At 44.0% G+C, this 14644-nt stretch overlaps 1 protein-coding gene across 2 annotated transcripts in view; it reads right to left on the bottom strand.

The window, feature by feature from the left end:
* Positions 1-14644, bottom strand: part of Oamb (Octopamine receptor in mushroom bodies) — a 401035-nt gene that overhangs the window by 192770 nt on the left and 193621 nt on the right. For both annotated transcript variants that reach the window (XM_065220322.1, XM_065220323.1), the window contains exon 4: positions 12085-12522. In XM_065220322.1, the coding sequence (XP_065076394.1) occupies positions 12085-12336 (252 nt within the window). In that variant the 5' untranslated portion in view covers positions 12337-12522. The remainder of the gene's footprint in view (positions 1-12084; positions 12523-14644) is intronic.

Here is a 14644-nt window from a genome sequence, read left to right as displayed (position 1 = left end):
TAATCCTACACCTCCATTGTCGTTAGGTGTTCTGTTGTGCCCGACAGCAGCATCACGATGAACGGCTCATTTAAATTCATGACCAACCGATCCCAAAAATTTACCACAGAAAACTCAAAGGAAGGAAAAACAACATTCTCCCAAGTTTTCCGTAGAAAAAAAAAACAAATCTTCCAATGGTGGCTGCTGTCGAAAAAAAAAACGAAGGCGAGTAAGCCAAAACCGACGGTGCAGGTTATGAATTTCAATTATCGCATGGTGGGTCGTTTGACCGAAAATAACACGTCGCACAATTTAGGGTGTGAAGATGTGTTCTTCTTGGACCTTCGGCATTTATTTTATTTTTTACCTAATGGGCTGTTTACACTTATGCTAGTTTGCTAGCTCGATCAACTAGCGCGAATTTCAGTTGTTCCTGAAAGCTCATGCTGGTACTTGCCGACGCTCTGTTTACAGTATGTTGGTTACTTTTGACGTACAGTTCTAATACACTAGCGCTAGTGAACCAGCGTACATAGCAAAAAATTATGAATTTTAATTGTGATGTAAATATTCATTCACGTAAACTTGTGTTTCATTTCACGCAAACGAGCAACTTGTAAGCAATGTTGTTCACAAAGATGGGCTTTTGTATACAATATTTGTAACATTTCATGAAAAGTCTCAGAACTTTACACGGTTTATAATGTTATGTGTTATGTTTGATATGTGACGCTCCTTTTATGTGAATCATATTGAACAGAAATTTACACTACTTTTTCGAACTGTGTATATGTAAACAGCACATTAATCCGTTGACTATGGCACTGGAGGCTCGCAACGAGGAACAACTGACTCTCGACCTGGTTAAGGTGAAGCTCATGGATGGTGTTTCGACATTTTTTTCTGTCGACCTTTTGTCTTTTCGATCTTTTGTTCCACATCGCACCTATACCAACGGTATTGAATCATATTTAAAACGTGATCCAACATCTTTCTGGTCCTATATTAAAAACCAGAAAAACATTAACTGGATTCCCGAAAAAATGACGTATGGCGTATGAACAACTGCAGATGTGCTAAAGATGCCTGCTGATGTTACTCCAGACGAATCTAGAACCGCACTACCTTTCATACTGGCGACAATGCTCTGATGAGACAACGAAACCCCACTCCTAGCTCCTCCCTTGATCCTATCATTCGACAATGTACCCCTCTAAACTAAAGTCCTTTAAGTAAAAGTATGAACGTCTGTAAAAAAATTTTCCAATCGAACCGACAAAATGCACTGTTTTGTTCGATTGGAACAACTTTTTTTCAGTTTTGTGGTGACAATCGTCCATACTTTTACTAGAGTGCTTTACTCTAAACTTGGGTAAGCCACGCATATTCGGCCCCACTCCTACTAGACATACACACTACGAAAAAGTCATGTATGTAAATTTACGTGCCCTAATGACATAAGAATCAGTTGAAAGAAACCACAACATCAATTCAATCAAGCGTACTTTTCGCCAAGTTGCGTATGTTTCGCTTTGGGAACACTTAATTTTACATGACATGTTTGTTTACGTTCCATAATTTACGTTAAAGATGGAATTTTGTTACAAACAATGAACAGTGAATTACCGACTCCGTAAAGCTAACGTGGTCGATCCTTCCAAATTTACAAACGAAAGATCTGTTGGGGTTTTCTGCATTCTCGACGGAGCATATTCCAGTCGATTTCGGTGGTGATTTTCAGTGCTGCCAACGAAAGTCCCGTTTGAATTTTCTGTATTCTCAACGGAGCATGTTCCAGTCGATTTCGGAGAAGATTTTCGATACGCATAAACTTCCAGAATGCTCCGTCAAGATTTAAAAAAAAAATCCACTGAACGACAGGAACTTCCTCCTTCGGCAATGTTACTTTTGCTTTGCTCCTCCGTAGACAACTTCAGAAAAAATCCAAATAAGCGATAAAAAATAAGAGATAGGGGAATTGGATGCAATGTCGGCCTAGAGGTCCGTAATTTGGGCCCATACCCAGCAATCGACTAGATTTCCAATAGCGATCAAAAAAATCCATTTGTACCGTCCCAATGACGCGTTCATCTAGATTAAATTGATAAATAGCAGATTTTTAGCGATGTGTCCAATCTTAGATCCATAGGCCCAACATTAAAGCCATTTCCCCTATCTGCTGACTTATTGGCAGAACGTCGTTTGCATTTTGCCTGCCACGATAGCCCGCAGAATTATTTTTTTATGATTTTCTTTGGCTGTCATTACAGGTGAAGTGTGAGCTCTTTTGCCACAGTTTTCCGAGTGAAGCAGTTCTAATATCAAGCTTGAGGCTCAGACTCAGACTAGATTCACTGAGTCTACGAACGCGGAATAGTGTACGACTTCCAACAGACATTAGGACTTCTATGTTTGGACTATGTGTTTTTAGACGGAACTTGGTGTAAGTTCAAGGTTGCGGAAAATTAGATTGTGTCAACAGCTATAGTTACCAAAAGTTTGACACATGCGCACTGCGCAGGCGCACAGATAGAGCAATGCTGCCAGAAACATTAAAGATCCTAAAAATTTCTAACCATGGGTGCCAAACGGTGCCAATGAGTGTGCCCTGGTGAGCCCATATCTGTTGTTGGCGCACTGTGCGGAGTGACCAACCACTTGAGTTCGCTAGATTTCCTTAAAATTTAAGATGCTGTCAATTTTTTCCTAAATTTTCCTGAAATGATCCGCAGATCATCTCAGAAATCTTGTAACAGCCATGAGACTTTTGGGACCTTATTAAAAATGCTCCCAAATTTTCCTAATGTTCGTGAAACTTTCCTGAAGTTCTTGGAGTTTCCCTGAAATTCCTAGATTTTCGCTAACGTTTTCTGACTTCCCCGAAATTTTCGGAGCTTTTCGAAGGTTCCCCCTATTTTCCTGAAAATAGAACTAGATTTTCAATTAAATTTTTCTGCCTTTAAATTATCAAAACTTATTCTTCAAAATGTTAAAACTTCTCCAAAATTCTAGACTATCCCGTGCTTTCCTGATGTTTTTAGGCTGTGTCCCAATTGCCGAGTTAAATTTAACTCGTGGTGAAAAGTGACATTTCAAAAGTTATTTTCTATGTTCGAAAATCCCGGCGTTATCGATCGATCGGGTTTCAAACGGAACTCAGCCACGGTAGTCAAAATTTAACTTCTAGTCTGTCAGAAATAACCATGCTCGGATAGCAGCGTTATTTGATAACTTTCCATCAGTGACTTTTAACCACGAGTTAAATTTAACTCGTCAATTGGGACACAGCCTTAGAAATGCCCAAAAGATCGCTGAGCTTCGTTAAGTTGTGCTTTAGACTTCCCTGAATTCCTCAGTATTTGTAATGGTTCCTGCAATTTCCTATAATTCTGCTGATGTTTTGAAAACTGCTTTGAAACTCGTAGAAGTTCTCATAGAATCTCTTATTTTACCAGATCTTTTCTGAACTTCCCTGAAGCTTTTGGTACTCTAATGTTTCGACAATTTTTCTGATGTTTATAAAATTTCCCAGAAGACTCTACAATGTTCCTTAAGTTTTCGAAACATTCCTGAAATTCTCGGAATATCTCATATTCCCTTGGAACTCATTGAAAGTTCCTGCAATTTTTCTGAAGTTAATGGGACTACTTTGAAGTTCTCTGTGCATCCTTGAAGTAAGTACTCAAAACTTCCCTGAACCTGAATATAATAAATCTACCTTAAAATCTCTAACATTCCTCGAAGAGTTCTCGCAATGTTCCCGAAATTAATGGATCTACCTTGAAGTTCTCTGATGTTCGTTGAAACTCGCGCATATCCCGGGATATAAAGTTGTACCGTCTTGCGTTCAGCTCAAACAATTTTACGATCTTCCACAACATGCCCTGATCTTAAGCCCTGGACCCGAAACCCAAACAAAATTATTAATTCTGCAAGAGAGCAGTTTCAACCAAATTGCGAAAAAAATCAGATTTTAGATTTTACCTCCCAGAATTTCAGTCAAATTTCGCATGATTGTTCACTAGGGGCAAAGAATCAAGTTTTAATTGGAATTCGGCCACGACGTTTTTCGTTTCTGAGCACAACGATATTGTTTTCGAACCCATAGACTTTCATCTCGATTTTTAAATCAAGATTTAAAGCAAAATACAATGGACTGGTCACTCCGCACAGTGTGCCAAAATTAGAGATGGGCACACCAATGCACTTTCATTGCCACCCATAATTAGAAATTTACATGAAATTTAAAGCTACTGGCAACACTGTATTATATCTGCGCCTGCTCTGGTGCATGTGTCAATATGTTAAACATTATTGTTGACCCAATCCAATTTACGATTTCATAACTTCAACCGTGAATTTCCGGCACAGTTCTGCCATGGATTCCTCACAGCGAACATATTTTCAAAACATTAGGATGAGCGAGGTCCGTTGCCAAGTACAACTGGAATCTGCGGGTCATACGGGAATTCTTCCGGATGGTGCTGGAGTCGCTACCAGAAGACTTCGAGATCGAAGAACCTTCACTCAAGACGATCGAACTGTTCGCGGATCTGGTGCGGAAGGCTTTGGTGTATCAGAACAGCTTGATCGAAGTTGAGAAGTGGGTGGCATCGTTCCGGAAGCTGATTGAAACGATGACCATAAAGGGACTGCTACTGGTCATACAGCTTATTTGGAATGCGATTAGTGAGACCCTGAAGGAGAAGGGAACTTTGAAGACGTTGGTAGATCAATTTGGGGTGGGGAGATTCGTGTCGGAGTTGAAATCACAGCCGATGGAGGTTAAGCGGAATTGTAATATGTTGATTAATCAGTTGTTGGGCTTGAAGGTGAGCTCCTGAAAGTTGGCATCGGTGAGTTGGTTGAAGGTTAAGTTTAGCTCTCAGACACGACACTGGTAACCCAGCGCTTGAAAAAGAATATTCATAGGCTTGGCGGAGAAGAAGTCCCGGTAGTAGTAGTTTTATCAGTGGTCGTTTACCATGTTTGATTCCGTAAAGCTTCACCACTTCGTTGATCAGCCAACCGACATTCACTTCCTTGATTCGTTCTTCATCGTAACTGACATGAATTTGCCTTCGTTGATCACTCGGACCATGTTCGGAGGTAGAATCTTCACCGGTATTTGCTTTCCTACCATCTACATCGCCCCGGCTTTTCCAGGTGGTCTCTGGCCGGCACTTATTTTCGCCAGAGACATCATACTTCACTCCATATTAAACCCCACCTCCACCAGGGAAGTCTGATTCCGGTTGAAACTCCCACTAGAACGCTGGCGACGCATCTTTAATTGAGTCGATAGCTTTCGGGAGAATCTCCTCCCGGAAGCGTTCATCAGAATTTTAAGAGCATCTGGACCAGTTTTCTCTGATGATGCACGCTCGCTTCGTCTACTTACCCCCCTCACCTGTGGTTCATCCAAGTCCTCATCATACTCCAATCCAGTAGAAGTTATTGTCCTATCGAACAATGGAAATGCCTCCCCCGGAGAACGTTCTCGCTCGAAGCTTCGATTCGGTGGCCGAGGCCGTTGCTTATTAGGTTCACTGTAGTCCTTTTCCGATAGAATTTGGGAGTAAGGAACCGAGAGTCACGACAGTTAGGATCTGGGATAGGATTGCACTGCTTGTTGTTTTGTTACTTGCACCTCAATCACCCCTCGACTGTAATCAAATGCATATTGGTTGCATTTTCTAACGTTAGATGGTGCAATAGATGAGGCATATATGCTTGTCTATAGACTCGTTTGCCGGATGGTGTTGTTACTATGCGTGATTGAATGGCCCTTTTCTCGAAATTGGTAATGGGTATGTAAAGTGACAGTTATGTTACATCGCGGTATTATCGGAACAGTTCAAAACCGAAATAACCCACTAGCGACAATCGATTTTACTTTCGTTCTGTACGTTAAACACAGTGTCGGAAGCCGTGCGCTGTAATCGCACAATGATGCGCTCAAATTGTCGCTAGTGGGTTATCCCGACTTTCAACTGTTTACGATAATATACCTGAATCTTGCAAGACAGAAATCCGCAATAATAGATGCTTTAAAATAAAATAATCGACCGGCTGCTTGTTGCAGCAGCTTATTGCCATTAAACATAATCGACCGGCATCATTATCGAAGCGCACGTTTCGTCGATTGATTTGCAAAGACGATGACAACTGCTCAGTTCGCTTTCGAAGATGCAAATCCGAAGAGCCGCCGCACGGTTGACATGTGTTAAACATCGACAAAGCAGGCTTGTTGGTGCGCGAGGCAAATTCGTGACACATTTTCAACTCGCTCGAAACTGTCATCGCCTGCTGCGAGAGTGCACATTTGCATGCCAACCACCAACTTCTCCCTCCTATGTAGGTAACTCTACATCTAAAACGGAACGAACCACGTGAGTGTTCCTCTGCGAGTTCTGTTCCGTGCTGATAGAAGTTGGCGTGTTTAATCGCATTTGACCATTGTTTGTGTTTGTGAGTCAATTCAGTCGTGCTCGCTGTCAAATATATCAACACAATCGCCCGCCGGGACAGGCCTTTTTAGAGCCGGTGCATGCTGCACTGGACCTGCAAACGGTTGGGAAAGCGAGAAAAATGGAAGTCACAGGCAGAGACAGTTTGATTAGCATTCCGGTTCGGTTTGGGGGAGGCATGGTGAGATCACAAATCAAAATTTATCTGTAGTCGAGAGCTGGACCGGATGGCGGACGGCGGTGATAAAGATCTCTGCTAACTTGCTAGCTGTCAACTTGACGTCTCACGCGATTGATTTGATTTGGTCTGGAACGACGGCGAGAACTGTCAGTCAGTCAGGCAAATATAGTCAAATATGGCGACGAGGGCGACACGGTGGACGAGATTTACGATTTTGATTACACTGCGAATCGCGACGACCGTTTTCCGTTTTCGGATCGTAAATCCACACGCGATTGTGGGGCAGTAATTTTTTCCCCTAACCTCCAAAAAGGGTTGGGAATCGATTGTGATTTGCTTCACGGTTCGTAGACACGAGAATCAACTCATTCTTTGCAAACTGCAATCGACCGCCCAAAGCTGCAATAAATATTATGTTTGTAAATAGGTTCGAGAGAAAGCAGACGTAAGCTTTATTTCCTCCTTCAGGGAAATCGATAAAGAAAAACGTGAACTGGGTTCGCAGTGGGGGAAGAGCGAAATCCATCCGCAGACCGATCACAGCAGGCGGTGCCCATTATTCGAAGACGGAAAACCCAAGAGCTTTCGAACTCACTCGCTCACGGTCGGTGGTCATCGTAGTAGCTAATGAAAGAAATGAGAAAATCCCGGAAAACGAAACGAGGTACACAAGAAAAAGAAAATCAAGGTGATAAAGTGATTCCGGTCCGCAGTAGCAGCAGGGCTCTCGACTGGCTTCCCACGGGTCGAACCGGACGGACTTGTAGAGACCCCGGCGGCGGTCGTCGGTGCTATTAAATAAATTATACATTTCGATTCCGCTGGAGTCCTTTCTTCCTCTCCGGCGAAATTCATCTCTTTTTCCAAGTTAGGTCGTACACTGACCAGTTCTTTTGCATTCCCATTTCCCACCATCGAGCAGCAGCAGGCCGCCGGCCGGGTTCGTTTTCGTTCTCCGGAGGTAAATGGGAAAAGTTTTCCTTTGCTTCGTCTTGTCTCCTTTTTTTTATTGCCAACGATAACGCGCTTTTGCGGAGGCTCTCCACAAAACCAATAGTGGCCGGGTTGGGCCGGGTTGGGCCGCTGTACCCGGCCTGTATTTTAGGATGTAGCAGAGGTAATAATAATAACCATCGAGTCTCTCGAGTCTGACGCTTGAAGAGTTCGGTTCGGTTCGGTTCGGGTCGGTCGTAAAGTAAAAGCGGAAGGAAGGTTTGGTATATTGCGGAAATATGGCTGAATCGAAACGTGTGTCGGGGCAAAATGGTGTAATTCAAAACACGGAAGGTGATGAAATAAATGGAAGAATTGTGTTTTATGGGCGCTGGGCGCGCTTTCGCTTTGGGCCAGACTTTTTTTTCCGGAAGGTTTATCGACTTTCAACGGTTTGGAAAATCGGAAATTTCACGACAGGGTTGTCAATCAATCACTAATGAGGTGTTCGGATTTAGTGTGTAATGAGGAACTGTCAAATTCTGAGGAGACGTTTTTTTCAGTTTCTTTTGCGGAACCAATGGCCGATTTCCGGATTGTGCTGGGGCTGTGGAAGACTGCCGGATCCTTGTGGAGTGCTTCCTTTCTGCAGGAGGAAGCCGGTTGAGGGTGATTCGTTCGCGGTTGTCTGTTGACCGGGGGGTCGTCTTGATGGCACCTGTGGAGGCGGCTGGTGACGGTTGCTGTGTCGTTGCATTTTGCGAGCTTACCGAGTTTGATGGAGCCATGTCCTTTGCCGGCGCCGGTGGTGTAGTGGCCTCAATCCCAGTCGTGGACGGTGGTCTTGTCACGTCTTCCTTCGGAAGGGAAGTAAAGCCGTTGGTCCCGGCCCATGTGTGTTGATCAGGGCTGAAAAAATCACTAAAATTCATCAAAGTTCACTATGGATGAAAAAATCATTTCATAGTGAATGCTGGTGATTTTTTCATGATTTTTTCAACTCTGGTGTTGATGAATGGGTGCGATATCCTACGCAGATGTGGAAGCTGCCATCCTTCACATTCGATTGCCGTCAATGGATGGCAATCGATGTCCGTCGGTGATTGGCACTAAATTGCGGAACAGAGACCGACGTTAAATAAAGGAAAGAAGAAGAAAAAGAAGCCATGTCCCGGAAGCCTCCCGACATTGCCGGGAGTGATTTGGGACGGTCGTCAGTGGTTGTGTGTGCTTGTGGAGCAGCACTGCCTGGCTCTGTCCGCGACTACGCAGGTTTGCCGGGCATCTCTGGCAGGCGTGATTCACTGGTTAGAACTGGGAACAACCTGAATCGGTCATCGGTTCAGGATTTAAGTGGGAACCACCAGGATAGTTCCGAGGGAGGTGCTCCAGGGGAACTTATGGGCGGTTGGCGGGATCTTCTGGGAACTTGTGGAGTGTCCCAAGGGCTCTTCAGTGGAGCTCCGGACGAGCTTAAAGGGAGCTCTGGCCAAGGGGAATCACTCTACCTAAGATTCCGGAAAAATTGTTTTGCTCTTATGAGATGCACGCACACTCAGTAGATAGAACGAATATTGTAGAACATTTGGAAGATTGGCTGCCGAAAGGGGGAGAGCGATGCAAGTAGATGGATTTAAATGCAAAATTTTTTTAGTGGACTGATTTGAGATGATGAGATTTTGCGACGATCTAAAATAAAGATTTAGAGGTGTAGCACCCCTAGATTTTAAGGTTACTTCACAGCGAGTTCTTGGAACACTTTAGGAGGATTTCGTCAAGGGTGTTCCAAGGGAGCTTTGGGGAAGTTCCAAGTGAACTTTAGAGAAGTTCTTAAGGAATTCCAGGGAAGTTCTTATAGAACTTCAGAGAAATTCAGTGGGAACTTTAGAGAGGTTTTGAGGGAACTTCACGGGACTTCTGAAGTAACTTCAGGGAAATTCTGAGGGAGCTTTATGGAAATTCCAAGTGCACTTATGAAAAAATTATAGTCATAAAAAAAATCCAAAGGAAGTTCAGAAAACATTGAACAACATTGCAGGAGCTTTCTCATGTTTCCTTAGAGCTTCCCTGAAGTTTGTTTGGAATAAACTTTTGGACAGTTACTAGAGAACTTCTGGTTGCTTTAAGGGAGCTTTTGAGAAATTCCGCTGGAACTTCTGGGAAACTTCATGGGCAGAAAGTTCAAAGGAAACTTCAGTAAACTTCCGAGGGAACTTCAGACAAGTTTTCCGATAACTTCTGACAAGGTTCGAGAGAGTTTCAGAGACGTTTAGAGGTAGCTTCGGACTTCCGAGAAGTTTCTTCAGACTTCCGAGAGGTTCATAGAACTTCATGGAACGTCTGACTAGTTCACGGAACTTCCGACTAGTTCATGGATCTTCTGGTAAGATAAGGATCTTCCAAGGGGATGGTCACTCCGCACAGTGTGCCAAAAACAAGCTTGGGCACACATGGGCACAGTCATTGGCACTGTTTGGCACCTATGGTTACAATTTTTCTGATCTTTAGTGGCAACACTGAACTTTTTCTGCGCCTGCGCAGTGTGTATGTGTCAAAATTTTTTATGGATTCTCAATATCGTTACACCCGTGATGGCAGTCACGTCCACATTTCCTCCCAGACGAAGAACAGCTGACAGTGGTATCTTGACCTGACCGAGGATTCCGGCCATCGCGCTGTGGTTGCACTTCATGATGGCGTTCACCGCCAGGGCTACGCTCGGGAACTCAACCAATCCGGAGGAGGAACTTTCCGATTTCAGCGGGAACATTCGCACTTGCGACGGGTGGCAGTCCTTGGTGGTGAATGCAGTCATTAGCAGATCCTCGAACGGCATACGGGTAGGGTATTGAAGAAGTGGAGAATGCGATTTTTGCTGGCCTGGGTCAACGAAAGGAAACGATTGTTCTTGGAGGCGGTGTAGTCCTTGAAGCTGATCGAATTGTCCGGCAGGGTGTACGGGCTGGATGCTGCGTTCGACTGGTTCGACTGCGATGGCGTTTCCCATCTGGACCATGGTGGTACCCTCTTGGTCTTCAGGAACTTTATCCTGACCATATTTCCGTACAGGCAGAACAGATTGAACAGCTTATCGGTGTTGACTGTGTTGTTATCGATTCCGTAGACCATCATCACTGCGCCCTGTTGCAGTGCCGGTTGAATGAAGTTGGCTGGTCCGTTTAGGGTCAGCGGAGCGTCCTTCATCAGTCCGACGTGTGTTCCGGCCGGTGTTGGTTTCCAATTTTCCGACGGATGATACTCGGGCGGTGAAAAATTCGGTGCAAATCCGTTTCCTCCGCTGGCTCCCAGAAGGGCTGGTTGACTAATAATTGAAGTTCGTTGTACGGGGTCGGCCTTCCGCCGAAGATGGTAGGATCGTGTAGCAACGGAGCTCGTTCGTTGCAGACATCCTTGGAGACGGCTGCGTCCAATGTGTAGTCCCAACTGGAGTCCATGTCGTTTTTGTAAACATTGAAAAACAAAACAAAAACAAGAGCTGTTAAAATACCGGGTTGCCAAATAAGGCATTATTCATTAGCAAACAAAAATAAGTTCAATGACTTCTTGACACTTCCGGCGCAGCTGCGGCATACTGAGGCACACTGAGAAAAATGTTGACGCAAAATAAGTGTGTAGAGTGACCACCCCTTGGGATCTTCCGACTAACTCGTAGAACTTCAGACAAGTACGCGAAATTTCGAAACGAAACTATTCATAGAACTTCCGACAAGCTCTCGGAACTTCCGAAATTTTAGTATATCTTCCGACATGCTCACGGATCATTCGATAAGTTCACGGAACTTCCAAAATGGTTAAAAGGTCTTTCAATTATTTCACCAAACTTCTGACTAGCTCAAGAATCTTCCGACTAGTTTACGGTTCGTCTGACTAGTTCAGGAAACTTCCGATGAGTTTAAGGATTAACCGGCACCGGAATTTCCAAGAACTTCAAGAACGGTAGGAGTTGGACGGTTCACGAAACTTTCCGCAAGTTCTCGGAACGTTTTGAGGAATTTACGGGTTACTGCAAAGACAAACTTATGCATCTCACTAAAAAGTTGACCAACATTTCATGGAGAATCTCCAAACGCCTCCGAATAACTTTAAGAAAGTTACTAAACTCTCAATTACGCCTAATAGAAACGATAAATTTAAAACATAAATAGCTGTTCCGCTTGCTGTTCTGCCGCGCAAAACAATACTTGGCATTAGGCAGAACGGGTCATTAAATCAAATTTAAAAAAATGAAAACCTGACCAGGAATTTGGCCTAATGACATTCGGCCTAATGACCCATCACCAACTCGAGTACATACTACCATTGTTCTGCTGTCCTGAAATAATTTTTAAGATGTCCTGCTAAAAGATGAAGCATGATGCAAGTGCATGGAATTGAGTGCAAAAGATTTTCCATAGATTTTTCGAGCACCTTAGGGTTGAGATACAGATGTCATGACGCTCCCTTTGACCCGGTTTGGGATTTGCATTCCAAGGACACACAAAACAACCATCCACCTACCTTAAACACCTCCCAGGTGGCCGAAAACGGCAATACAGCTAATCCAACTAACAAATCGGCAACGGCTAGACTAACGATGAAAAAATTGGTAACACTCCTAAGCTTATGCGAGCTGGTGACGGCGGCCACCACGAGCGTATTGCCGACGATGACCAGCACGTCGATGAAGATGAGTATGGCCAGCAGCAGGATCTTCTTCGGATCGGACCACTCGACCGAGGCAATCATACTGTTGCACTCGCTCGCATTCATCTCGACTACTCGGCGGCGACAGCTGCTGGTGACGACGACGAAGACTACAGCTAGTTGTTTGATGCCGGAAGTTGCTCGGCGGCAACGGGCGGTGGAATGTTGAACTGCTTCGCAGATTGCTGTTGCCGACGATTCGGCTTCTCAGTAGACAACTGCGACGGCCAACCACTAGAGGCTGGTGATCATCTGCAAAGAAATAGAAAACAGAGCTGTTGTAAGTCGTGGCTCGAATGACATCCATCAATCAATTCATTTCCGAAGTCGAATCGAATCAACTCCACCGGGTAATCATGGGGAATAAATCATACCAATCCCATTCTTATTTACTCAGCCATTCATCCTTTCTGCTTGGCTCGGGCGAGTGTACCAAAGGCCTCTAATGAATCGTTATCTTCTTCAGAAACTAGTAGCATGATCATAAACGCCGCAGGAAGCCACATAAAAGCCGACGAGGAGGATGGGGAGGAGATTATTATCCGGGAACAATAACCGCAACAATTCTCCACAACCACAGAGGCCGCGTGCGGAGTAGCGATTCATCATCCAATCCTCCATCGTCGTCGTCGTCGTCGTCGTCGCAATAATCGAACAGTTGAATGGAGAAGGTAGTAATTATATCTGTTTACGAACAAGCTCAGCCTTTCCCGCTTTCCCAACAGAGAAAGCCAATCTGCCGAAGCTTAGGAGGATTCCCATTTCCATTGAATATTGACGGAGAACGGCGAGAAACGTGGTGGATTTTGATGTAGAAAAAAAAGTACAGATGTGGAGGCTCCACCTGACGGGCAAGTCTTACCTCCACAGTTAACCACCAAGGAAGGACGAAGTAGGCAGTACTGAAGATTGGAAAAAAAATATTGAACAGGCAAGTTAGTTGGCTTCTCTGGAATAGGTTTCGTGTAAAATCTAAAACTCTCCATTCTTAAAGCGGTTCACAAGTTGACTCACCGTTCCCACTGGTTTGATACGCGACCCACATTTCTACTCCAGCAGCTGACAAATCGAAGGACTTCGCTGCCCAAAGCTGACTATACCGGCACTTTGTGTACTTCGATCTCTCTCTCGCATTCAGAAGGAGGAGTAATTAATTTTTTAATCAATTTCCTGCGTCCGTCTAGTTTCATATAGTGTTGCCGAGGTTTTCATACACCAGCACCTTTTATTTCAAAATGTTGCTGACTATTAATAATCCTCAATCTATTCACTGGCAAGGGGATGAGGCGGAAGGCGCTTTGGAGGATTCGTCATCATCCCGTATATGCACACACACACATACACACAAAGGGAATCGATGATGGAAAAGCAATATTAGCTTCATGTACACGGCGCATGAGAACGACCCAAATTTGAGTTTAGTTAGCTCATAAATCACATAAAGCGCAGGAACTCAGCGGTGATTAAATTTGCCACATGGGGTAAATTTTCGTCAATTTTCCTTTATTTTTAAGTGAACTAAACTCAAATTTGGGTCGTTCTCATTCGTCGTGTAGGAAAAAAAAGAGCAAATCATTGAATTGGCTTCGCCTGAAGCCGGTCAGGATGGTTGGATTTGAATGTCCGTGATTGAATGTGGATGGTGCTTTAAAGTGAAAAAGCGCTAATGGCGACTGCGAATGGTGTGAAGTAAGTGACTTCTATCGCGTGACTTTTCACCACAGATTAAAACAAAATTATACTGCGAATGTCAAACCATGTTTGGGATTAGGCTAAAGCACAAGAACAGCCATTTTCCGGGCAATGACTACTAGACCCGTTTCGAGCAGTCGTCATCGGACAAAAGTAGTGTGGGCAAGAATGTGTCATTTTTATTGCCATTATCCCAGCAACCCGCAACGGCATTACTGTACTAGCGACGCCCAACACAAACAATCTTTTATTGAGATTAAGAAAGCAGAACACTGACACTGTTCAGTAGTGTTATTCTGGCTCACATCGAGCGGAAAAAAACAACAGAACCGGGATAGAGAAAATAGCCAAAGCATTATCGCCCGGCTTAAATCAATTCCCGGTCATTAAGCATTTATGGCATATCTTTCTTCTCCTACACGGTTAGAAAAAAGTACCCAAAATTAAGTTCTTTTCACTCATCTAGGCACTATAGTGCAGGAACCCAAAAGTAGGTAAAGCGGGTCAAAGTAATTTTCATTTACTTGACTGCAGTTCGTATGGAATTTTCCACTGGCTTTTTAACCAAAAGTAAGTTAGTTGTACCCAACAGTAGGTAAATATGATTATACTCAACGTTGGGTTCCCACACTTTACTACCCCTGTTGGGTGGTTTTGCTACTCCGTTTTTGACAACATTAGA

The sequence above is a fragment of the Ochlerotatus camptorhynchus genome, unplaced genomic scaffold (assembly GCF_037179485.1).
Source record: "Ochlerotatus camptorhynchus isolate MF236.1 unplaced genomic scaffold, CSIRO-AGI_Acam_v1.1 ptg000124l, whole genome shotgun sequence".
Lineage (NCBI taxonomy): Eukaryota > Metazoa > Arthropoda > Insecta > Diptera > Culicidae > Ochlerotatus > Ochlerotatus camptorhynchus.
Note: the sequence above shows the minus strand (reverse complement) of the source record. Positions and strands in the feature narration are given on the sequence as shown.